The 25688-nt window shown below is 44.6% G+C and overlaps 1 protein-coding gene across 3 annotated transcripts in view; it reads left to right on the top strand.

Moving 5' to 3' along the window:
• The window catches only part of LOC137412115 (E3 ubiquitin-protein ligase TRIM7-like), a 93352-nt gene extending 68242 nt beyond the window's left edge, over positions 1–25110 (top strand). For all 3 annotated transcript variants that reach the window (XM_078769803.1, XM_078769804.1, XM_078769802.1), the window contains 4 exons: positions 1554–1576; positions 2059–2186; positions 4303–4356; positions 24451–25110. In XM_078769803.1, coding sequence (XP_078625929.1) covers positions 1554–1576; positions 2059–2186; positions 4303–4356; positions 24451–24977 — 732 coding nt within the window. In that variant the 3' untranslated portion in view covers positions 24978–25110. The remainder of the gene's footprint in view (positions 1–1553; positions 1577–2058; positions 2187–4302; positions 4357–24450) is intronic.
• The last annotated feature ends 578 nt before the right edge of the window (positions 25111–25688 follow it).

Genomic DNA, 25688 nt, shown 5'->3' with positions numbered 1-25688 from the left:
TGTCGGTGCCATCTTTGAGACAGAGTACATCTGCCCTTCTTTCCTGTGTTGTGAAATACAAGGTGTCTTCGTATTTCTCTAGAAGTTTTATCTTTAGCCAATGCTTTGAATAAGAAAGGCTCTTCTCTGGTGACTGATCAAACTCCTGCAGCTTTTCATGGACTTGGTCCATGTTCATTACCCCATGCTCTAATTCTGAGTCTAACCATTCGCAGAATTCAATAAAAACTGCCTCTCGCTCCTCATCAATACTCCTCTGTCCTCTCTTCCTTTTTCCTTCCTCATCAGTCTTGGACAAACTGTCACATCTCGCAAACATAAGTTTGCATCGCAAATGGTACAGTGTTTCTTCTGCTACCAAGTCGTTGATCCCTTCCAGGCGTCCAGTGACTTCAGTGCCCCAGTCATCCCGCGACTCCGTGCTGTCTTCAGCAAGCTTGCCTTCAGTGTATCTGCAGTCAAATTATCTGGCACTCTGTATTTCTTTCTAGCTTGTGCTGGATTATTTTTGTAGAGCTGGGCTGGTTGGTTGCAAAGAATGCATACATCCTTATACAGGAGGTCAACTGACTGTGATCTTCTAGAACTGCAGCCAGTTGATGAACTGAACTCACAAGTAGTGCGTCTTCTCTTCAACTTTGATGACTCTTTCTCTGCCTTTGATGCTTGAGCTGACTTCTTGGTGGTTGCAACAAAGTTGTTGTACAGATCATTTTTACACTTCTGGTGGTACCTCAGTTTTCCCTTCCTTTTGAGCCTCCTTCATACGTTCCACAACAGTAACATTTTCGACAGTTTCTGCTTGTTTCAATAAAGTTGAGTATCCCTTTGGAGTTGCCTGTATGAGCCTTTCAGCTGGTGTATCCGAGCGTGCACAGATGAAGCAATTGAGCACAGGTGGAGTAACGTCTTCATCCATATTGCTAGACTCCATATCCTGCAAAGTAGAAAATGAGATATATTTAGAAATTATTTTTCCACAAAGGAGTGTCTGTGGTGAAATATAAATGTTAACAATCAACTCAGAATCATGAAAAACCCTTATTTGACCCCTCATAAGTTATTTAAGGGCCGATTAAAAAAAAAAAATTCTCGAAAATAATTTTTCGGTACCCGAATTCAACAGCTTTTTTCTGGGTTTCCCACGGGAGTTGACCTTCAACATTTTAACACATGTTATTACACACCTTTACAAACATATTGGTGAAGAAATTTTTTGGTAACAATTTAGTTAACAGATTTTCATATGTTTCCCTTACTACTCCCAATACAGTCTCTATGACCTGTACGGCGGTATTGCCGGGCGCCGGAGGCACCCCGGCAATGCCGCGCTGGAGGATATTTATTTATTTGGCATGGGGGCGGTGTACTTTGAATGTGTCTATACTTGTTGTGTTTTTATCTTCAAGGGGGTACATTATCCAGCCTGTCAAATGAAATTTAATTTCACGCCTAAATTTGCAAATTCAACATTGTGCATTATTTACATTTATGAAGAGGGCATTCATTAACGAAGAAGTCGTGAGGTAATTCACTGTTTTCTTCCTTTTCAGGGTTATAAGGATGTAATAAAAAGGTAAGACTGTGATGGTGTCCATCACATTGTTTGACACATCATCATGCTTTTATCCTCCTCTCTGTTCCTTCTTTAGAATCATCATCCATTTTCATTCATCTCCAGATATATTTTATTTTCTACTTCTTCCAAAAATATGTAATTCACAAAATTGTCTCAACTCGTTCTCATTTGATGATCTGATATTCCTTGTTATATAATGTAACCTGAGTCCATATTATATGAGAGAACATGAAGAAAATAAAAGTTTATCAAGTCCATTTGTTTTAAACATTGTCCTTTTCATATATTTGTTGAATTTATAGATTCTCATCGAAAGATTGGCGCAAATATATATTCCATCTGTCATTCCATTTCAACCACAAGTTTATGGATATCTTCATATTTGAGGCTTTTATAATATAATTTTACAAACCTTTTTCTCATTCAATGACGTCCTGATCTTCCTGATCTTCCTGAAGTTTTTTCCTTTTCATACAAAGGCTCGAGTCGGTGTCAGATTTTCAATCTCTGAAGATGGCACAACCCACAGTGTTGGACGTCTCCATGGAAGAGAAGAACCTGGCCTCATTCATTGAACTCCATGACAACTTTCTGAAGAATATAATGAGTGAGTGACAAAAATGTGCTATTTTGTAAGGAGAATAATTATTTGGGGAACATAAGATGCGAGAGAACCTGGAAGGATAATAGAAAAGTGAAAAATATATAAATGACAAAGATCATTGTCCTCCTCTCATACACAACTTTCAAAAGGACATAATCTGTTCCTACATGCTCGGTGCTCTCGTGCAGAAGCCCTCGGAACAGCGGTGTTTGGGGCACCATACAGTACCTTCAGAAAGTATTCACACCCCTTGACTTTTTTCACATTTTGTTGTGTTACGGCCTGAATTTAAAATAGATAAAATGTAGATTTTTTTTGGCCACTGATCTACACATAAATACCCCATCATGTGGAATTTTTTTTTTTTTAGAATTTCCTATTACAAAATAATTAAAAATGAAAACCTGAAATGTCTTGAGTCAACAGGTATTCAATACTTTTGTTATGACACTCCAAATTAAGCTTAGGTGCATCCAATTTCCTTTAATCATCCTTTAGATGTATCTACAACTTAATTGGAGACCACTATGGCCAATTCAATCAATCACTCAATCAAAATGGTTTGTTGAAAGCATGTCTGGCAGTGAATGGCTGAATTGCACAGCCATAAATATTCATAATGTGCAATCAAAGATTGCTTACAAGAGAAAATTTATAAAATTCAATTAGTGAATTGACAAAAAAAAATGTTAAATTAAAAAACAAACATGGCATGTTTCAAACAGAGCTCGTGTTGCTCAATTGATTGGAAATTATACTAGAAAGAAACACACCTTTCTATATAAGGTCCCACAGTTGACAGTGCATGTCAGAGAAGAAACCCGACCATGAAGTCCAAGGAACTGTCCATAGAACTCTGAGATAGAATTGTGAGGAGGCATAGATCTGAGGGAAGGGTATCGAGCAATTTCGAGAATGTTGAAAGTTCCGTCCGACCAAACTGAGCAACCTGGCAGGAAGAACCTTGGTCAAGGAGGTAAACAATAACCCAATGACCACTGTGACAATAGTAGAGTTGCTTGGCTGAGATGGGAAAACCAGCTGGAAGGATAAGAGTCTGCAGCACTTCCCAAATCTCGGGTTTAGTTGGTCTGATGAGATGAAAATTGAACTATTTGGCCTGAATGCAAAGCGCTATTTCTGGCGGAAACGGAGCACAGCTGATTACCTATCTAACGCTATCCCGACTGTGAACACGGTGGTGGCTGGGATAAATATCTTTTGTTTGTTTACTTTTTCCTGTTTCCAGTGGGGGACGGGGGGGGGGCAAGATGAAGTACACTTTATTTTTGCATTTATTGCTTGAAGGTGAGGTGTGTGTGTGTGTGTGTGTGTGTGTGTGTGTGTGGGTTTGTGTGTGTGTGTGTGTGTTTATGTGTGTGCGTGTGTGTGTGTGTGTGTGTGATTGTGTGTGTGTTTATGTGTGTGCGTGTGTGTGTGTGTGTGATTGTGTGTGTGTGTGTGTGTTTATGTGTGTGTGTGTGTGTGCGTGTGTGATTATGTGTGTGTGTGCGTGTGTGTGTGTGTGTGTGTGATTGTGTGTGTGTGTGTGTGTGTGTGTGTGCGTGTGTGTGTGTTTATGTGTGTGTGTTTATGTGTGTGTGTTTGTGTGTGTGTGTGTGATTGTGTGTGTGTGTGTGTGTGTGTTTATGTGTGTGTGTGTGTGTGTGTGTGTGTGTTTGTGTGTATCCACTGCTACAGCTCGCTTGTATTAACAGGAAATGAACGGAACTAAACACCTCTCAGTCTCATCCACGGATATTTCTGGTATTTCCTATTTTTCCAGGAGTCTGATTTTCATCCAGGAGCAAAACAACTATGGTTGATCATCTATTAATCGCCACTCGTTTAAATGCTGAAAATCATGTTTAACAAGACTATTTGAGTTACACACTTCTCCCGAGCAGCGGCAGGTTAAAAGTGCCCTGATGAGCTGAAGCAAGTCCCTGAAAATGCACACACAGCACGTGCGGGAAAGGCCTCGTTAGCATTCATACATCGTTCAAATCTGTTCATGTTTTTAAATTGTTCCTTGAAGCAAAAAATATTTACTGTACAAATAAACAGCAGGATATTTACATTGATTGTGATGTCGCTTTATCTTTCCTTCTTTCAATAGAGCCAGTGGAGCTCCAAATGACTGAGCTGGACCAGAGCAGCTTGAGAAGTCTTTGTAAGTGAAATGAAGGGAAATGGGACATGGAGGGTGAAGGGATTGAAGAGAATGATATTTAACGAGGAAATTCAATGTCCTTCTTTGGTTTTTCTCTGTTTCTATGATCTTTTTAAATTCCCACTTTCTTGACTTTTATTCCTTCCCTTTCCTTTAATTTTGTTTCCCTTTTTTATTCATTCTGGTCCACTTGTTTCTTTTCTCTCTTACTTGGTTTATATGTTCAACATAGTTCTCGCTATCTTGTATTTTGAAAGTTCACTTTTGAAATTTTTTCCCCAAAATCATCAAGAACAAAATATAAATAAATTTCAAACAGATAATGCATTTTCATCTGATCATGTGCTCGTGAAGATCAACATCTCTTGGGCCATTCTCAGAAAACAGGCAATCCCGACATCACTGCCTCATTTACACTTAATCAATTATTGCTTCAAGCTTCTGCAAACACTCCACTGGTTACAACAATGCTTCATTACTCTTGTAGTGTAGCCACATACGGAGACTTTACAAATTAGCAGCCTGAGTAGAATGTTATAATATCAGTACATGATCATCAACAGTACATGATTTCAGTACCTGATCAGTTCTCAGTACATGATCATCAACTTCTTACAAACTGCAAAAAACATCCCTAAAAACATCATTCTATAATTATCTACATTTATGATTGGTTACTCGAAGTTGATAAAAAAGAAAAGTAGGAAAGACAACTGAACTTGCAAGAAGTCCCTGAAATTATATAGGAGCTTACTACAGTGCATTCAGAAAGTATTCAGACCCCTTCACTTTTTTCACGTTTTGTTATTTTGCAGCCTTATGCTGAAATCGTTTAAATTAATTTTGTCCCTCATCAATCTGCACTCAATACCCCAAAATGACAAAGAGAAAACAGGATTTCAGAAAGTTTTGCAAATTTATTAAAAAGAAAAAATTGAAATATCACATTGACATAAGTATTCACACCCTTTGCTATGACACTGGAAATTTAGCTCAGGTGCCTCCCATTTGTCTTCATCATCTTTGAGATGTTTCTACACCTTGATTGGAGTCCACCTGTGGTAAATTCAATTGATTGGACACGATTTGGAAAAGGCACACACCTGTCTATATAAGGTCTCACAGCTGACAATGCATATGAGAGCAAAAACCAAGCCATGAGGTCGAAGGAACTGCCTGCAGAGCTCAGAGACAGGATTGTGACGAGGCACAGATCTGGGGAAGCCTACAAAAAAATTTCTGCTGCATTGAAGGTTCCCAAGAGCACAGTGGCCTCCATAATTCTTAAATGGAAGAAGTTTGGAACAACCAGGACTCTTCCTAGAGCTGGCCGCCCGGCCAAACTGAGCAATCGGGGGAGAAGGGTCTTGGTAATAGAGGTGACCAAGAACCCGATGGTCAATCTGGCTGAGCTCCAGAGATCCTGTGTGGAGATGGGAGAAACTTCCAGAAGGACAACCATCACTGCAACACTCCACCGATCTGGCCTTTATGGCAAAGTGGCCAGACGGAAGCCTCTCCTCAGTGAAAGACACATGAAAGCCCGCTTTGAGTTTGCAAAAAAGCACCTAAAGGACTCTCAGACTGAGAAACAAGATTCTGTGGGCTTTTTTTATTCACTTGTTTCTGTTATTTTTTACAATGTGCAATAACACAATGGTATGGTACTCAGAGGATACCCAATATTGGAGCAAAAGTGCCATGATATCTTAGTCAGCAATGTCAAACAATGTACATGTGTTCCTATATTGTCTTACGTAAGCCTGACTGTATCTTGCAGCTCTGTCTTATTGCTCGTTTCTCAAAGAGTGATGTCTTAATCCAGCCTCAGACCACACAATGAACTGCACTTATAAATGCCCAAAATAACTGTTGTGGTTTCCCTCTAACCAATAGGGTGAGAACAGATGGGAGGGGCGGAGCCTCTTGAGAGGAATTTATGGATAGCGAGACGTGAACGACACTCTCCTGGTTTTTTTTACTGATTTGCTAACTTGAAGTGTCAACAAAACTTGTTATACACTCGAACTGCAAGTATCCTCACTAAACTACTGAGAGTACGAAAACATACTCCAACTTTCGTTTTGTATCAGTGGGTGGGGCCAACATTTTTTTATCCGCATCATCCTGACATTAGTACGGAGAGTCGAGAGTGCCAGCGCACACTCTGATAATAGTTTGGTAAAATTAACTTCATTGAAGAACTTTATCAAGACAAGATATAAGTATTTATCTGTGGTATCCAAATCCTGATTCTGAGAAATCAGAAGACCTCGGTCATAGTTGAGAAAATTCTCGCCAGACAAATACAGTCACTATAAATCATCAGAAAGACGTTAGTCAAACACACTGTACAAGTCGCACCCTTTTTTATCTGAGCATGCGCACAGCAAGGTTCAGGTTTGATCAGTAGGGAAACGAGGATCTTTATATTTAAGTATCAATTAGTTGACCATTTACCAGTCCAGTCAAAGCAGTGTGCCAAAACAAAGATGAAAGGAACACGAAATGTCAATTCAAATATTGATTAAATTCAGATATTTTATTGATTTGTTTTTTGTATACATAATCGAGGCTCGTGAAAGAGCTAACATTTATCACACAAACAAATCAAACAGACAAACAAACAAAGTATATAAAAAGGGGAGCGGTAGACAAGATGGGGAGAGACGAGGAAGCACATAAACACAACATTTGAGAGCAGGGACATCGGGAATGTGTGGGAGGGAGAGGGCTTGGTGGGAGGTGGCGTGGGAAGGAGGGGGGGGGGGGGGGCTGGGAGAAGTATAAACACAAGGACACCAAGGACTTCCAGGAAAGAAGTTGGTATTTCAAAAAAGTGGATTTGGGGTGAAATTAGCGGGGGTAGAAAAGATCAAGGTTTTTGGATGGGGGAAGATAAGAAATGGTGGTGAACAGCTGTTTTAAAGACCTGGAGGGAGGAGTGGGATGGAAGAGTGCGAGGGAGTTTGTTCCAGAGGTGGGAGAAAAGAGGCATGAAGGAGTGAAGGTGAGCAGAGAGTCTTGATTTTGGCAGTTTAACCATAAGAGGGTTGCAGGCAGATCTTGTGCGACCTGTAGGAATATTTGCGGGACAGAGCCCAGAGAGAGCTGGAGGAGCAAGGCCGGAGAGGAGTCGGTAGAAGACAGAAAGACCACCAACCTGCCTGTGGTGAGTAAGTGAAAGGCCCTCGGAGGTAGCTTCATCACGGGCGATTCCAATGATTCTGAACGCTTTGGTTTCAACAGCGTGAAGACGAGCGAGGTGTGAGGCAGGAGCACCAGCCCAGAGGGGAGAGCAGTATTCCATTGAGCTGCGGATGAAAGCCCTGCATGTGGTGAGGAGCTTAGGTGTGCCAAGGAAGGACTTCGCACGATGGAGGATGCCCAGTCGGCGACTGGCTTTGGAGGCCAGATTTGAAATGTGGTTTTCCCATGAAAGATCATGGCAGATAGTGAGACCCAAAAGCTTGATTGACAGAACTTCTTGGAGAGGATTATTCAGAAAGTGGATGGGAGGGTTGTCCAGTCGATCTTTTCGGAGAGACATCGTAAGAGTGTAAGATTTGTCAGGATTGGAAGACATGTTCCACTTTTTTGCCCAGTCTGTGATTTTGTTCAGGTCTGCAGAGAGTGAGGAGGAGGCTGCAGACTGCTGATCTGAGGGATGAGGAATGGAGCGGCAGAGAGTGGAGTCATCAGCAAAGAGATAGAGAGGATTTTCAAGAGAGTCAGAGAGATCATTGATGAAGACCAGAAAAAGCACAGGGCCCAGAACACTGCCTTGGGGAACTCCAGCCTCAACAGGAAGAGGAGATGGGAGAAACCCATTCAGGGCCACACGTTGACTATGACTAGAGAGGAAGTCAGCCAGCCACGCGTGGAGATTTCCATGGATACCAAAGGAGGAGAGTTGGTGAGCAGAGCGGGGTGCCAGACCGTATTGAAGGCACGTGATATGTAGAGGGAGACAGCTCTAATTTCCTGTTTGGCATTGAGGACCTCCATCCATTGTTGAGACAGCAGAAGCAGCATGTCCAGAGTAGAGTGACCTGGTCTGAAACCAAATTGATGATCAGAGATCAAGCCATTGGAGAAGAGGAAAGATTTCATATCTGAAGCAATGATGGTTTCCATGACTTTGCTGATAATTGAGAGAAGGCTGATTGGTCTCTAGTTGCGAGGATCTGTTTTTGCACCTTTTTGTGTAAAGCAGTGATGTTGGCTGATTTCCAAGCAGATGGAAGATGGCCTTGAGCAAAAGAGAGGGTGAAGATAACAGAGAGAGGGAGTGAAAGAGTGGAAGAACAGGATTTTAGGACCCGTGGGCTGATGCCGTCAGGTCCAGTTGCAGAATCGGAGTCGAGGGTTGACAGAAACTTTTCCATCTTGTCAGGAGGAAAGGACACAGAGTCCCGGAGCAGCTGGGTATGACTGGGTATAGTAGGTACAGAGAGGGATGGGTTTGGGACACAAGATTTAGAGGCAAACACAGAGTTGAGGCATTCAGCTTTTTCACGTGCTGTTACGTGTTCCTCCCCGACCTCCTGTTACGGTATACCTCCGAACCCCGAGAGGAGCCACGGCAGAAAAATATGTTATTCTACGTAAGTAATCAATAGTGAAACCACACCAAGGATTATAAACGAGCAGATGTTGTATTAAAAATCACACACAATAATAAAGGTGCAACCAATAGCAATCAAAGTGCACTCAATATATCTTAAGATGGAACCTTCCGCTGAAATAAGATAACTCACTGCGCCCTCCCAGTGACTGGAAAAGAACCCTCCTCAGTGTCTCCATAACTCAAAGATGATCCCGGCGAAGAGGCGATGAGGCGAGTAAGGAGGCATAGGTAAAGCGTGGCCCGTCACGTGGTCTAAACCAACATCAAACTGGTGGCGGAAAGGGAAATCCCAAAGGCGCGATCCAGACGAGCACGTTCGAAGTTCAATCAGTGAACCGCAATGTATTCTTCAAATGCCGCTTTCGCGCACACACATCCCCGGCAGACGACCGGAGGGTGAGAAAAGTTGACGTGTAGCAAAACCTTTTTTGGTGAACGCAGCGCGCGGTACGAAATGGCCGACGGCTCTTACTTGAGTCAAAGCGCCTCGGCGAGGCTTCTCTGCAGCCTCAACGCCTATACCTGACTATGCAGGTTTCTCAATTCTCCAGCGATAACACCTATCACAGGAAATTCCTTTCAAGGACTCAAAGGTTACTCGCAGCTTTCATTCGATCCCGCTCGCTACGGAGCTTCAAGACACGCGTCTTCCTCAAATTTTTTCCTCACACCTTCTTCCTCCTCTCCTCTCCCCTCGTCTTCCGGTTCTCGATCCGGCTTCCTCTCTTTTTTACCATGAGCGCTTTTAAACTTTTAACCACAATAACCATTTCCCTTAAACAATAATAACCATTATAACGAGAACCAGAAATGTCTCAAGTGGATGAAAACCACAACCACGGAAGTGCCTAATCCGTAACAGTGCGGAGTCAGCTGTGTAGCCGTTTGAAGTAAGGGAGGGGATGGAGGGGGGACAAACACCAGAAACAGATTTGACCAGACGCCAACAGGATTTGGAAGAGGGAGACAGATATGAGAGTTCGGTCTTGAGAACAGATAGATATTGTTTCCTGGCTCTCCGGAGGATGGACACACACTTGTTTCGGGCTTTGTGAAAGGAAATGAGATTTCCTTCCGTTGGATTTGCTTTCCATGAGACGAAGGCAAGTTGTTTCTGGGCATCAGCCTCACCACAAGATTCCATGTACCATGGACAGGAGGAAGGGTATGACAACTGAAGACGAGATGGGATAAATCTGTGCATGAGAGAGAGAGAGCAATTTACTTTGGAAGAATTCCCAGGATGAGTTGATGTCAGAGGTGGTAGAGATGGGAGACCAGTCCAGATGATTGATGGCTGCTTGAAGACTGTGCCAGTTGGCCTGAGTGAAATGCCAGACTCGTCAACGCTGAGGAGGTTCCCTGAGAATGGTCAGAGAGATGTCCACTTTAACAAGCACATGATCAGATGAGCCGATTGGAGCAGAAGAAGAGCAGCAGACATTTTCAGGGAATGTAGTCATAACCAAGTCCAGAAGAGAAGATGCTCCGTTGACTGAGATCCGGTTCGGGAAATTGACAGATTGTGTCAGTCCCAGTGAGTTGCAGAAGTCCTTTGCTGAGGAGCCATGGCTGGTGAGAGAGGTGTCCACACCCAGCCAACTGGAATGGTGACAATTGAAATCACCACATATGAGGAAGAGAGAGTTGCGATGAGTAGATAGAAGTTGGGCCATATTATCAGACAGCGAGATGTATATGGAGTCATCACTGTTTGGTGGACGGTACAACACACATATGAACAAGAGGTGGGAGCGAAGGGGAAGCCGTAGCCAGATGTATTCCTGGGGGTGAGGTGGAGAGAGGGCAGTGCAGGCGAGTGAGAAAGAGAGTTTTTGATAGAGATAGCAACCCCACCTCCAAGACGAGGCTCAGGTCTATCATACCGGAGGAGGGAGTAACCCTGGAGAGATACTAAGGAATCAGAGACATCATGAAGGAGGAAAGTTTCTGTTAAGCAGATCATGTCTGGATTGTCTGAAGCAACCTGTATGGAGAGATCAGTTAAGTTTGAACAAAGGATGTTTGAGGTCCATACCGTTAATGAAGAGGAAGGGGGAGCATCGGATACAGAACAGGGGGGAGGAGGGGTAGTGTAAGATGTGGAAGAGGATGAAGAGGTAGGGAGAGCTGTTGAAGGTGTGTCAGAGATTTCAGAAGCTCGGAGAAAGGGAAGGATGGGGCGGACAAAAGGTTTGATGGTGATTGGGTGAGGCACAATGTGGTGTTATTTGAGGAGTGGGAAGAGCGAGGCAGAAGTTTGGGGGAGATGGAGGTGAGAGTTGGAAGGGGGAAGAAGCGGGGAGGACGCTTTGAGGAGGAGGGGTGAGAGCGGGGAAATCGAGAAGAAATGAGGGTGGGGAGATTTGATGGGGAGGGGCGAGGGGGGAGTTTATGAGGGGAGGGGTTAAGGGGAGTTTAGGAGGGAAGGGTCAAGGGGAGGGATTTGAAAGGGATGGGAGATGGGGGAGATTTGGACGGGAGGGGGTGAGGGGGGAGTCTAGGAGGGGAAGGGCGAGGGGGAGTCTAGGAGGGGAGGGTGTGTGGGGAGTTTAGGAGGGAAGGGGCAAGGGGGGAGATTTGAAAGGGATGGGTGATGGGGAGGATTTGGAGGGGAGGGGCAAGGGGGAAGATTTGAAAGGGATGGGTGATGGGGAAGATTTGGAGGGGAGGGGTGATTGGAGAAGTTTTGGAGGGGAGGGGTGATGGGGAAGATTTGGAGGGGAGGGGTGAGATTGGATTTTAGAAAGTGTACGATTAATGGGAAACGAACATTTATTGCAAAATGAGTTTCTTGGGACCTTCAAGTTAAAAATACGTTTAAGGACACTGGAGGGGTGGTGGAGTGCAGGTGAGTTTCGGGAATGTATGAAAGTGGCACTGTTAGAGATGGAATTTTTTTGGGGATGAATAGATTTGGTGAGCAAGTTGAAAACACCATTTTAGAGAAGAAGAAGAAAAAGGTGTTATAATATACGACAGAATACAGTACTTTAGGGGAAATTTAAACATTTTAAAGTTTAACAGTGAAAACTATCTGGGGAAATCGGGGAGAAACACGTGGTCGAAAAATGAACGAACGAATAAGAACAACAAATAAACGAATAAGAACAACAAATAAGAACAGAGAAGGAAATGTTTTTTTTTTGTTTGTTTTTTTTGAGTTGAGATTTTAAACAAGAAAGTATGCTAATGGGTGAAAAGACTGGGAAAAACAGAGAACGAAAGTTATTGGAGCACAATCAACGGACCGCTGAGAGAAAAACAAAGCCTCAAGCTAGGACACTGCACAAGGCCTCAAAAGACACGACACGAATTAACACGATTTTCTATGCAGGTATGAAAGATTTACACCGATAATTTTCCTTGGGACCTACTGTAGGTACACACACCATAAAATAAATTCAGTTTTGACGAAAATACAAATACTTACGCAGTTAAGACCGAAAAATATGGCGTATCGTTCATTTTTTCAGGAAAGCACCAAATTTGGCACAGATATAGTATGGACCTATACAATTGTTATCCTGAGGGACGCCCAAAAATTCAGAACCCCTGGTGGCCGCCATATTGAATTTCAACATGACCGCCCTATGTGACTTATTTCCCTCAATAACTTCTATACTATGAGCGATAACACCACAGTTCCAGTGTCTTACCCCATGTTTTCATGGTCTCTGAATCCAATGGGATCAATTGCATAAAGATTGGCATCCATCATCTTTAATTTCAAGATGGCCGCCATGGTGTTTCCATTTTCCTTGAATCTCTCATAGGATTTTAGGTAAAATTTCAATTCCAAGTGATACACATTGTTTTATTGGTCTCTGATAACAATGAAATGGTATTAATTAATCAAAGTTACACACAGTTGCAGTTTTAACTTAAAATATTATGGGCACTTGAAAGGTGGAGGCTCTCGCACAGACGCGTAGTACTTCAAACACTGTCCATCGCAGTCACACAGTGATGTGCAGGGCTGATTTGCCCTGGAGCATTTACAGTTGCCTTTACAGGCCGACTTACAATGGCAGCTTGTAAGCTCTGAACATGCCTCCTGTATCAGTGGTATTGTGGTCCAAATTGGTGTCCAGGAAGTCCCTGTTTTCATCCAGCCCCAATCAGCTGGTGATGGAAGTTTTGGGTAGGGCACAAGTGCCTGACTCCATATGTGTCCAGCCTGAAAACATGCACGTTTTAGGTGTTGTTCGAAGGTGTCTGCTGTTGGGGGAATGTGATCAATTGTTCTTGCCTTCTTCGTGAACAAGTGTCGGCGCATGTCATTCACTGTCTTTATCTCGGTAGTCCGGTCATAGAGGATGGCAACATATCTTTCTATGCTCTGTAGTTCCATAGTAATAGCGTCCACAGATGGCCTATATGCGAGAGCATGAAAGGTCTACGTGATGCTGGGGTATGCCTCCCAAACCTTCCAGGCTGTCTTTTTCCCAATTTGGGCAAAAAATGACTGTGTCGCAGCCAGTGAAGGCATTTAAATAATGGCAAAGACTCGGACCTCCTGCGGCCAAGGCCGGTGGCAATTTTATGGATGGCAAGGTAGCGGTAGCTTTTACCAGTGCCAATGGCAATCCAGAGTTCCTCCACACCATGTGACTGGTAGGTAAAGTAGTGTGCTATTGCCAAGACCACAATATCAGAATCTACAGTTCGAATCAATACCCGTTTTCTCCCCTTTTTCACGGCGCCCCTCAGGATTTAATTTTAATTTCAAAATTTCTGAATTTTTTGGCGCCCCTCAGGAAAACAATTGTATAGGTCCATACTACATCTGTGCCAAATTTGGTGCTTTCCTGAAAAAATGAACGATGCTTCCTCTTAACTGCCGAACTAAAATGGGAACAATTACTTAACTTCGATAGCGTGGAGAGCGTGGACAGCTGCGAAAAAACGAAACCTCGCCGGCAAGACCGGAAGCGGAAGTCCAAAGTTCGTGTTGATCCAAAGTCCAAAGTAGCCGAAACATTGCCATTGATAGAGGCAGCTCGGAAATGTGCCGTCTCAATAATATTATTATGAAGTACAAGATGTGGGTGGTTCGTGTGCAGCCACCCGGCTGCTGGTTGCATCATTTTTCTGTGGATGCGGCTGCCGCTGATGCAATGCCTCTCTTCAACCAGTTATCTGGTACTCATTTTTTCCAACCTCGGAATGATAGGATGACAGGCTGAAGCAACTCCGCCCGGCGATAATTCAACGGGATTCAAACTCAGGACCTTCGGATCCCAAGTCCACCGCCCTAACCGTCAGGCCAACACCAGGTGATAACGACACGATGAATTCCCGGAATTCAAGATGAATTTGACCGATCTGTTTTTTTTGCTTTTTTTTGCTTTGGCCATGGTCTGGAGAACTGAAAAGTGATCCCTGCCTCGACAATCAGCTGAACAGACCAGGTAGGCTCTCGTATGGAGCCGAATCGACATTTTAAAGACGAGCAACGGTACCCGCCCTATGGGCGGGGCTTCAATTGGGAAGCCCAAATGAAAAGGCAAAATATCAGAAATTTAAGGTTTTTTATATTTTAAACGATTTATACAAACATCCGTCAAATCATATCACACGCAACTAATCAAAATCGAAACAGTATCTTTAAAATTTCAATAAAAGCCACATCACTGTTCATATCGGTAAATATTATTCCATCGTGTTTCAAATCGTGATCGATCCACTATGATCGTGATGATCGTGAATCGTGATCGATAATCGTGTTCACAATCGCTATGTCGCATGTACTCCCGATACGTGTACCAAATTCCTGATACGTGTGACTGTACCAAATCAACAGTTAAAAGGATTTTGAGCCGATAGCTGTTACGGCCAAGGCAAGATCGATGGAGACAGCGATCTGTTAGCGAATTCATCGCCCAAATCGCCATGTGGAATATGTGGAATTAAAAGTGTATTATCTATCTATAATTCCAGTAATCTCTGTGTGTCTGTGTGTCTGTGTGTCTGTGTGTCTGTGTGTCTGTCTGTGACCGCTGTTTCTCGACAACTACCGGTCCGATATACTTTAAACTTGCCAGGTATATTGCTGGGGACCCGAGGATGTGCCTTTTCAAGGTTTCATATTAATCGGAGAAGTAGTTACCGAGCTATGTCCAAAAAACGATTCAACCAATCAGAGAGCAGCGAGCTCTCACGTGTGCCGAACGTGGCGAACAGACTCTGCCTCGGACGGCACATTTGAGAGCGTATTCATTTATTTCACGTTGGCAAACTATGTTGCCGTTAAACTATGTTTTAAAACTAATTAAAACTAATTTGCGACATATTAATCGGAGAAGTAGTTACCGAGCTATGTCCAAAAAACGATTCAACCAATCAGAGAGCAGCGAGCTATCACGTGTGCCGAACGTGGCGAACAGACTCTGCCTCGGACGGCACATTTGAGAGCGTATTCATTTATTTCACGTTGGCAAACTATGTTGGCGCTATGTTGGCGTTAAACTATGTTTTAAAACTAATTAAAACTACTTTGCGATTCATCGTAACTGCGATTCGTAACTGCCGTTCGCTTTGGCTTTGCGAATGGACCAAACCATTTCATGTAAATAGAGGGGGGGGATTGTCACCGTACTCGCAAGCCGTTCGCTTTGGCTTTGCGAATGGACCAAACCATTTCATGTAAATAGAGGGGGGGGGGGGATATAATTTTAGATATATATATATATTACGGGCATGCCCTAGTCCATCTATAATTCCAGTAATCTCTGTGTGTCTGTGTGTCTGTGTGTCTGTGTGTCTGTCTGTGACCGCTGTTTCTCGACAACTACCGGTCCGATATACTTTAAACTTGCCAGGTATATTGCTGGGGACCCGAGGATGTGCCTTTTCAAGGTTTCATATTAATCGGAGAAGTAGTTACCGAGCTATGTCCAAAAAACGATTCAACCAATCAGAGAGCAGCGAGCTCTCACGTGTGCCGAACGTGGCGAACAGACTCTGCCTCGGACGGCACATTTGAGAGCGTATTCATTTATTTCACGTTGGCAAACTATGTTGCCGTTAAACTATGTTTTAAAACTAATTAAAACTAATTTGCGACATATTAATCGGAGAAGTAGTTACCGAGCTATGTCCAAAAAACGATTCAACCAATCAGAGAGCAGCGAGCTATCACGTGTGCCGAACGTGGCGAACAGACTCTGCCTCGGACGGCACATTTGAGAGCGTATTCATTTATTTCACGTTGGCAAACTATGTTGGCGCTATGTTGGCGTTAAACTATGTTTTAAAACTAATTAAAACTACTTTGCGATTCATCGTAACTGCGATTCGTAACTGCCGTTCGCTTTGGCTTTGCGAATGGACCAAACCATTTCATGTAAATAGAGGGGGGGGATTGTCACCGTACTCGCAAGCCGTTCGCTTTGGCTTTGCGAATGGACCAAACCATTTCATGTAAATAGAGGGGGGGGGGGTATAATTTTAGATATATATATATTACGGGCATGCCCTAGTACTTATAATGAAGGACACTGTCTCATGCCCCAGTCCCCATCACGGATGGTGCTCAGCGGTTTACCCGAGCCTGTCGGCGAAGGGCAATGTACACGCTGGCCAGCGTAGCGCGCGTGCGGCCTCGGACATCGAAGGGCATTAAACGTTCATTAAACATTAAACGTTCATTACAGGATTACGAAACGAAAAACATTACGAAATTACGTTCACACCGTCACGTCAAACACTTTACCGTGAACACATACATCGTCACAATGAACGTTATGTGAACGCGAATGTTATGCGGGAGTCCAAACCTAAGAATGCTGGAGACCAAAGCTGAAATTGGGAAAACTAAAGAGCCTATTTTACTCCTGGAGATCCCAGGATTACCCACACAAAATGTCGTTTCGATCGGTTGAGCCATTTTTGCAGTCCCTTCGAACAGACGGACAGACATTTGGTGAATTTTCATAAGAAGATACTCCAACTTTAGTTTTGTATGTAGCAGATGGGACCGACATTATTTTCCGCGCCTTCCCGACATAGACAGTACCAGCGTACTCTCTGATCTATACACGAGTAAAAAGCTCAGCAAAAATGACGGGTAGGAACAATTTATTCAATGGTGCAGCCTCGTGAGCGTGCCAAACTCTGAAGCCTCAGCCGAGTGTCAGGTGTACTCGTATCTTTTTTATTTATTAGACATCTTACGGATGTAAATGAAAACTCGTTTTACTCTGCACACATTGCATGTCACGTGCAGCAAATTCCACCTCCCTGCCCCTTGTATTTATTGTTATTTTTTTAAAAAGCGTCTCTACACCGCCCTTGAGGCTTGTTTTGCAAGCCACCTTCTACACATCCAATAGAAGAGACAATTACTATTTCATGGAAAATGCTTTTCATGTTTGTTTTGTCATAAAAAATAGACCGTTTTAGCGGTTACCTTATTCGCATGTCACGGTTACCTTTTTCGCATGTCGCGGTTACCTTATCCGCATGTGGCGGTTACCTTATTTGCATGTAGCGGTTACCTTATTTGGTCATAATCCACGTGCACGGGCCTGTGGGGATTTTGGTTGTGTGGACGTGACGTGCGCGCGGTTGTTGGCGCCACGCCCTCCGAAGAGGGTTTTGGCTTTATAAAAGCTGTATGAGTTCCGCTCGCGATTTAAGTGCTGAAGATTTCTGTTCGAATAAACGAGCTTTGAACCCTACGAAATGGCCTCGTCTTCTCGTCCTCCCCAACTCCTAAACTGGTGACCCCGGCTGCCCCCAAACGGATTCGGGGGCTGCAATCGAACACGGCAAGCGCGCCCTGGCTCTGGAAGCCACCTAAACTGGTGACCCCGGCTTCTCCCGAACGGATTCGGGCGCTGCAAACGAATGTGGCAATCGCAGTTTCGATCGACCTGCCGGAGTTTTGCGAACGTTTTCGGGGGCTTCCATCAAGCATGGCGACACCTACACTGGTGACCCCGGCTGCTCCGGAACGGATTCGGGGGCTTCAAACGAACACGGCAAACGCAGTTTCGATCGAACTGCCGGAGTTTTGGGAACGACGGGTGACCTTTTGGTTCGTGCGCACCGTGCTCGGCTCCTCCTCTGAGACCAGAGGGGCGAGCCTGCTCCAGGATCCTAAGAAGGAACGCAGTTACGAGACGTGGGTGGCACTGGTGCTCATCTCCTGCGCGCGCACTGACGTTGGCGGCACGGCTGCTTTGTCACCTTCGCGCGCACTGCTGCTCGTAACTTCACGCACACTGCGCATGGCACCTCCTCTGCGAACAGGGGGGTGCGCCTTCTCCAGGATCCTCCGATGGGACGCGGGTGGCACTGCTGCTCATAACTTCGCGCACACAGGACGAGTACTGCTGCTCGTAGCCTTCGCGCGCACTACGGCCAAGCACCTCTTCTGCGACCAGAGCGGTGAGCCTTCTCTAACGTGCGCTGCTGCTCGTAGCTTTCGCGCGCACTACGGCCAAGCACCTCCTCTGCGAACAGAGCGGTGAGCCTTCTCCAACGAGTACTGCTCGTCACCTTCGCGCAACTACATACTACAACTACAACTCGCGAAAACTCTACAACTACAGCTACAGCTACAGCTTGCATGTAGAAAGCTGAAACTCGCGCAACTACGACTCCTACTCTGCAACCTCGGGAGGCCCGCGAAGAACCTCGGCAGCCTCCCCCGAGGCCTTGACCAGCTCCTCGGTCGGCTCAATCCCGTTTTTCGGTGTTTTTTCACGCGCACCGAGGCTGACCACTGATCGAGCCTTCTCGGCACTGCCGAGCGCACCCGTGAACTACATGCATGCCCATGCGAGTGCATTCTGGGGGGGCGCATGATGCAGTTACTTTACTCGCATGTCGCGGTTACCTTATTCGCATGTGGCGGTTACCTTATTTGCATTAGCGGTTACCTTATTTGGTCAAAATCCACGTGCACGGGCCTGTGGGGCTTTTGGTTGTGTGGACGTGACGTGCGCACGGTTGTTGGAGCCACGCCCTCCGAAGAGGGTTTTGGCTTCATAAAAGCTGTACGAGTTCCATTCGCGATTGCAGTGCTGAGGATTTCTGTTCGAATAAACGATCTTTGAACCCTACGAAATGGCCTCGTCTTCTCGTCTTCCGCAACTCATAAACCGCAGTGAATACATGCGTTTTAAAAGATTGACCTTCAAAACCTTCCCTTGTGAAGGGGACAGACATCTGTAAAAACACTCAAACTGACAATGTGTTTTATATGGTAGATATAGATTTCTGTACTATTTTGAGATATGGGAATTATAAAATCACAAAAATCCCATTTGATTGTAATGTGGTGAAATTGATGTCATGGAAACCGTTAACATTTAAAAACAGCTAAATCGATTGCTATCTCCTCCACAAAAGGTGGACAGAGGTTAGGTTTTCACCATTTGGACTGTCTGTCTGACCGTTTGTCTATCTGGAAGCAGGATATCTCAAAAGGTTATGGGTGAATACTGACGAAATTTGGTGGACAGAATCTATGTGTTACAAGGACGAATTGATTTGATTTTCGTGAAGATCCAAATCAAGATCCAGATACGAGAATTTTAAGTGATTCTTCACCATTGAGTGATCGGGAGAAAAGCGATTTTCAGTACGATATCTCAAAAAGTTATGGACGGATTCAGACAAAACTTGGTGGACGGATTGGGTAGGTGACAAGAACAACCCGATTACATTTTGGTTCAGGTCCGAATGCAGATCCGGCCTATTAGTGGGATACAAAACGTAAACTCGATGGTGCGGTATGTGCTCTCGCGAGTGCCATTCTCGGTTTATCTGTTGTGATGTTTTCGCCGTTTTGATTTTGGTAAACTAATTCAGTGACCAAATCTGCAAATCCTATTCAAATTTCACATGAATCAGATGAAAATTTACCATTTTAGAAAATTTTGACCTTGACCGTTTGTAAACATGGCTGACGAAAGGTGATCGAGCAAATCCACTGATTTCAAAGTGCTGATGGAGTAGAATGTGGTGATGCAAACCAGAAGTCTCTCAATAACGACTCTGTGCCAAGTTATCTAACAAAAATTACGTCAGAAAACATGACGCTGCTGTGACCTTGACCTTTTGACCTCAAAAACAATAAGTTATAGCCTTTGACGAGCCTTATCAGATGGTTAACTTTCATTAAGATCGGTGTAGAATTACGGATAACAGACCAACAAACAAACAAAAACATAATCGGTAAACAAATGTACAGTACAGCACTGTACTTGTGAGTCTTTGATTGTGTAAATATCAAACACTTCTCGATTTGCATATAGTACTCGCATCATAATGATAAACGGGACATTCTCACCATAAATACGGAACAAGTTCATTTCATGCTTTCCAAAAAGAAAGAGTTGTTCATCCTTCGTGTTTTCTAAGCATTCGTTCATTTCTTGTTTCGAATCATTCGTTCCTCGTTTTCCCACCTGTGAAACCAACTTCCACATTCTCTTCTGTGTCATTCTTCCCTCCAGGTATTTAAGACACCTGTTCACCACCATCTCAATCCAAAATCGATCATTCCCAATCCAAAACCATGATCTTTCCTATCCTCGTTTTCCACCCCAGTTCCTCCTCCTTCCAAATTTCCATCTTCTTTTCCTGGGAGTTTCCTTCTCTATCCATCTTGTCCACACCTTGGATCACCTTGTCCATTCTATGCATCCACTCCTGCCTCACATTCCTCCCCATACCCATTGTTTATCCAAGTCTCCCTCCATATTGGCCTTCAACTAGACCATTGGTGTTTCCCCCTCGCTCTCCACTGTTCCTTGTGCGTCCTGTTAGGTCCTGATTCGTTCATCACACTCAGGCTTCCACGAGCCTCCACGATGTATTATAAAAAGAACGACACTCTCTGACGTCACAACGTCGATCGATTTGCCTCCACCCACATTATTACCAAGTTTAATTTAAACTAGGGCATGCCCGTACTATATATATATATGCCCGTACTTCTATATATATATGCCCGTACATGCCCGTACTTCCTAGGGCATGCCCGTACTATATATATATCTAAAATTATATCCCCCCCCTCTATTTACATGAAATGGTTTGGTCCATTCGCAAAGCCAGGTACGACCACAGAACCCCGCCCCCCCCCCTCTATTTACATGAAATGGTTTGGTCCATTCCCAAAGGCAAAGCGAACGGCGAACGGCTAAATCGCCATAGCTCGGTAACTACTTGTCCGATTAATATGAAACCTTGAAAAGGCACATCCTCAGGTCCCCAGCAATATATCTGGCAATTTTAATTGAATTACTATCCGTAATGGCGCACGCGCTCACATGGCGCACGCTGGCGTAATGGCGTAATGGCGCACGCTCACATCGGCCACGCCTACGCAACAACGTGTTCTGTGATTGGCTGGCCTACCCCGCAACCTGTTCTGATTAGTTTGGTAAATAAATCGCCATAGCTCGGTAACTACTTGTCCGATTAATATGAAACCTTGAAAAGGCACATCCTCGGGTCCCCAGCAATATACCTGGCAAGTTGCAAGTATATCGGACCCGTGGTTGTCGAGAAACAGCGGTCACAGACAAACACACAGACAGACACACAGAGATTGCTGGAATTATAGATAGACTAGGGCATGCCCGTACTATATATATATGCCCGTACTTCTATATATATATGCCCGTACATGCCCGTACTTCCTAGGGCATGCCCGTACTATATATATATCTAAAATTATATCCCCCCCCTCTATTTACATGAAATGGTTTGGTCCATTCGCAAAGCCAGTAACGACCACAGAACCCCCCCTCTATTTACATGAAATGGTTTGGTCCATTCCCAAAGGCAAAGCGAACGGCGAACGGCTAAATCGCCATAGCTCGGTAACTACTTGTCCGATTAATATGAAACCTTGAAAAGGCACATCCTCGGGTCCCCAGCAATATACCTGGCAAGTTGCAAGTATATCGGACCCGTGGTTGTCGAGAAACAGCGGTCACAGACAAACACACAGACGACACACACACACACATAGACAGACACACAGAGATTGCTGGAATTATAGATAGATACCTTCAGGTTTTTTTTTACAAGATAACACATTTTCACCTGACATGACATCTGACCTTTGACCTCTTGAAGCCAAAATCTAACAGTTTATCTTTGCATCATTTATACTTGCACCAAATTTGATAAAAAATCCCATGACTGGTTCACAGGTTATCGCGGTAACACATTTTACCTGACGGACGTCTGACCTTTAACCTCTTGACCCCAAAATCTAATCTTTTCATCTTTACCTTATTATACACACCTGCACCAACTTTGACTAAGATCCCTTCAGTTGGTCTTAAGTTATCGCGATAATGAGAACCGATCACGGACGGACAACCCGATAACACAATTTGGCTCCAGTGACTTCGTCGGTGGAGGCACAAAAAAGGATGGAATATTTCACCCTCCACAACTTTAATACAAATGAGACAACCGGCTGTGTTTCTGGAGAAAGGAAAACGTAACTTCCACATCCAGCCACCCCTCCTCCATCCCTCCATCCCCCCCCCCCTCCTCCACTTCCCAAATCCCGTGACTGCAATAACGTCAGGTGAAGAAGACTCCCCTTATGTTGAGATCAAACAAGACATTTTAGTAACTTCACGATGAGCTCCAGATGAAATGATTAGATCACTTAAACTCATTCACAAGATGTTACTTCTGTTGTTGTTTCGTATCCAGCCTTTGGCTGCTGGTTGCATCATTTTCTGGAAGTGTGGCTGTGCTTCAGACGCAGTACCACTGTTAACAGTATTAAGTACAAGGGCACTCGGTAGAGTGTATACCTCCGGTAGAGTGCATACCTCTGGTAGAGTGCATACCTATGGAAAAGTGCATACCCCTGGTAGAGTGCATACCCCTGGTAGAGTGCATACCCCTGGTAGAGTGCATACCCCTGGTAGAGTGCATACCCCTGGTAGAGTGCATACCTATGGTAGAGTGCATGCCCCTGGTAGAGTGCATACCTCTGGTAGAGTGCATGCCCCTGGTAGAGGGCTTACCTCTGGTAGAGTGCATACCTCTGGTAGAGTGCATACCTCTGGTAGAGTGCATACCTATGGTAGAGTGCATACCCCTGGTAGAGTGCATACCTATGGTAGAGTGCATACCTCTGGAAGAGTGCATACCCCTGGTAGAGTGCATACCTATGGAAAAGTGCATACCCCTGGTAGAGTGCATACCCCTAGTAGAGTGCATACCTATGGTAGAGTGCATACCCCTGGTAGAGTGCATACCTCTGGTAGAGTGCATACCTCTGGTAGAGTGCATGCCCCTGGTAGAGGGGCTTACCTCCGGTAGAGTGCATACCCCTGGTAGAGTGCATACCCCTGGTAGAGTGTATACCCTTGGTAGAGTGCATACCCCTGATAGAATGTATACCAGGCTGATTCATTCCATTTTTATCCCACTGATCGAATCCGGATTCGAACCTTCACCAAAATCGAATCACCTCTTCCTTGTCACACACCCAACTTATCCACCAAGTTTCGTCCGAATCCGTCCATAACTTTTTGAGATATCGCGCTGTATATTATTGTTCGCCCGATCATTCAATGGTGAGGTGGGTGTTGGCTTCACGGTTAAGGTGACTGCCTTTAAATGTTGGGGTCCTGAGTTTGAGCCCCTGCCATGATGTTAATGTAACACCAGGTGGGCTGACACAGCCTGTCATCCTTTTCAGGTGGGCAAAATGAGTACCTGCCGTCTGGTAATGGGGGCATTGCATCAGTGGCACAGTCCTGCCCTCAGAAAATGATGCAGCCAAACAGCCACAGGCTGCACATGAACCACCAACAATCAATGAAGAAGAATCCCGACAATAATTCTAGTATCCGGATCCGGACCTTCACCAAAATCGAATCAATTATTTCTTGTCACCTACCCCACCGGTACACCGAATTTCGTCCGAATCCGTCCATACCTTTCTGAGGTATCCTGCACACAAACAGACAAGGGTGAAAACATAACCTCGGTCCACCTTCGTTGGTTGGAGGTAACAATAAAATTCCTTTCACGTCATTTCATTGGCTAAGGAGTGCAGTCCTGGCCAGGTCGCCAATCCGACGCAGGACACTCGAATGTTTATTACTCCCAGTAAGCTGGTACTCACCTGGTCCACCTCGGAAGGATGACAGGTTGAGTCAGCCCACCTGTGCGCGGTTCGTCGAAGCTCTCCAGTGGATAAATATGTGATATCCTTCCAGAAACCGGGCCCAGGTGTTGTTATATGGGAACAAGAGGATGTTCGTGGGAGGGTTTTGTTATATGGGAACAAGAGGATGGTCGGGGATTCCGAACCAGGTAAAGAGAAGGTGAATTGTGTTTCGTAAAGAAGGTGAAATTAAAAATGTATTTAATATTTCAAATGTAATGAAAGAGATTAATGTGTTTCTGTTTCTGTCCGTTTGTCTAACAAAGTCTGTGACCCCGTGTCGTTGTGTCCACAGATGGACGGACCCCGAGTCTGGACCCAAACTCTGCAAATCCTTGGATCAAGATCTCCCGGGATCTCAGGACGGCGACTTCAACCGAGACCGACAATCGGTACCCGGAACATCCTGATCGGTTTGATTTTTGGTTACAAGTTCTTTCCTCTGATTGTTTCTCCTCGGGTCGAAATTACTGGGAGGTCGAGGTGGGGTCGAGTAGTCGGTGGGAAATCGGAATCTGTTTAAACTCCATGGGGAGGAAAGGGAGAGGGAAAGAGTGCGGATTGGGAGAGAATCCCGAGTCTTGGTGTTTACATAAATATGAAAACGAATACTTCACACAGCACAACAATCAACAAACCCTCCTGTCCGTGCCGGGGAATCCTGAACGTGTTGGGTTCTTGTTGGATTGTGAGGAGGGAGAGTTCACGTGTTTCGGGGACTCGCGGGTTCTGCACGTGTTCAGGGGGAACTTCCGGGTCCCCGTTAAACCCGCGATTAGGGTTTATGATGTTGGTGACTCCGTGCGGTTTTGCTCGTTTTAAAGATTTCCTTCATTCCGTTTTGTTCATTCATTCCATTGTTTTCGTTCATTCTCGTCCGATTATTTACTTTGTGATGATAACAATATATTTACAATCTGATTGTTGATTTGGGAATAAAGTTTATAAAATTAAATACATTTGTTGTTTTTCTAATTTAGTGTTTGATGAAAATGCATTTATTTCCTTCACATTCCTCACAATTTACACCAATATCTGGGCGTGACGTAAGTCTCATGATTTTAGGATGAGAGAAGAAGTCATGGGACGTGGTTTTCTGAATTGTTAGAGTGAAAAACCCCAAGAATCACGTCAGACTCCATCCTCATCCTGTCAGACTGCCGTCTCCACCACCAACACACAACTAGTAATTATTTAGTCGAGGGTCGAATCTTCCTCTTTCTTCCTGCTGCCCGGATTCCTCAAGTGCTGATCGGTCCCCGTGGACAGGCCCTTTCCCTCTTGTCTCTCTCCCTCTCTCACACTCTTTTTCTCTCTCACACTCTCTCCCTCTCTCTCACACTCTCTCCCTCTCTCTCCCTCTCACACTATCTCCCTCTCCCTCTCACACTATCTCCCTCTCCCTCTCACACTATCTCCCTCTCTCTCTCACACTCTCTCCCTCTCCCTCTCACACTATCTCCCTCTCCCTCTCACACTATCTCCCTCTCCCTCTCCCTCTCACACTATCTCCCTCTCCCTCTCACACTATCT

The sequence above is a fragment of the Myxine glutinosa genome, chromosome 1, assembly GCF_964187855.1.
Source record: "Myxine glutinosa chromosome 1, kmMyxGlut1.1, whole genome shotgun sequence".
Lineage (NCBI taxonomy): Eukaryota > Metazoa > Chordata > Myxini > Myxiniformes > Myxinidae > Myxine > Myxine glutinosa.
This window is presented reverse-complemented; position numbering and strand designations above follow the sequence as displayed.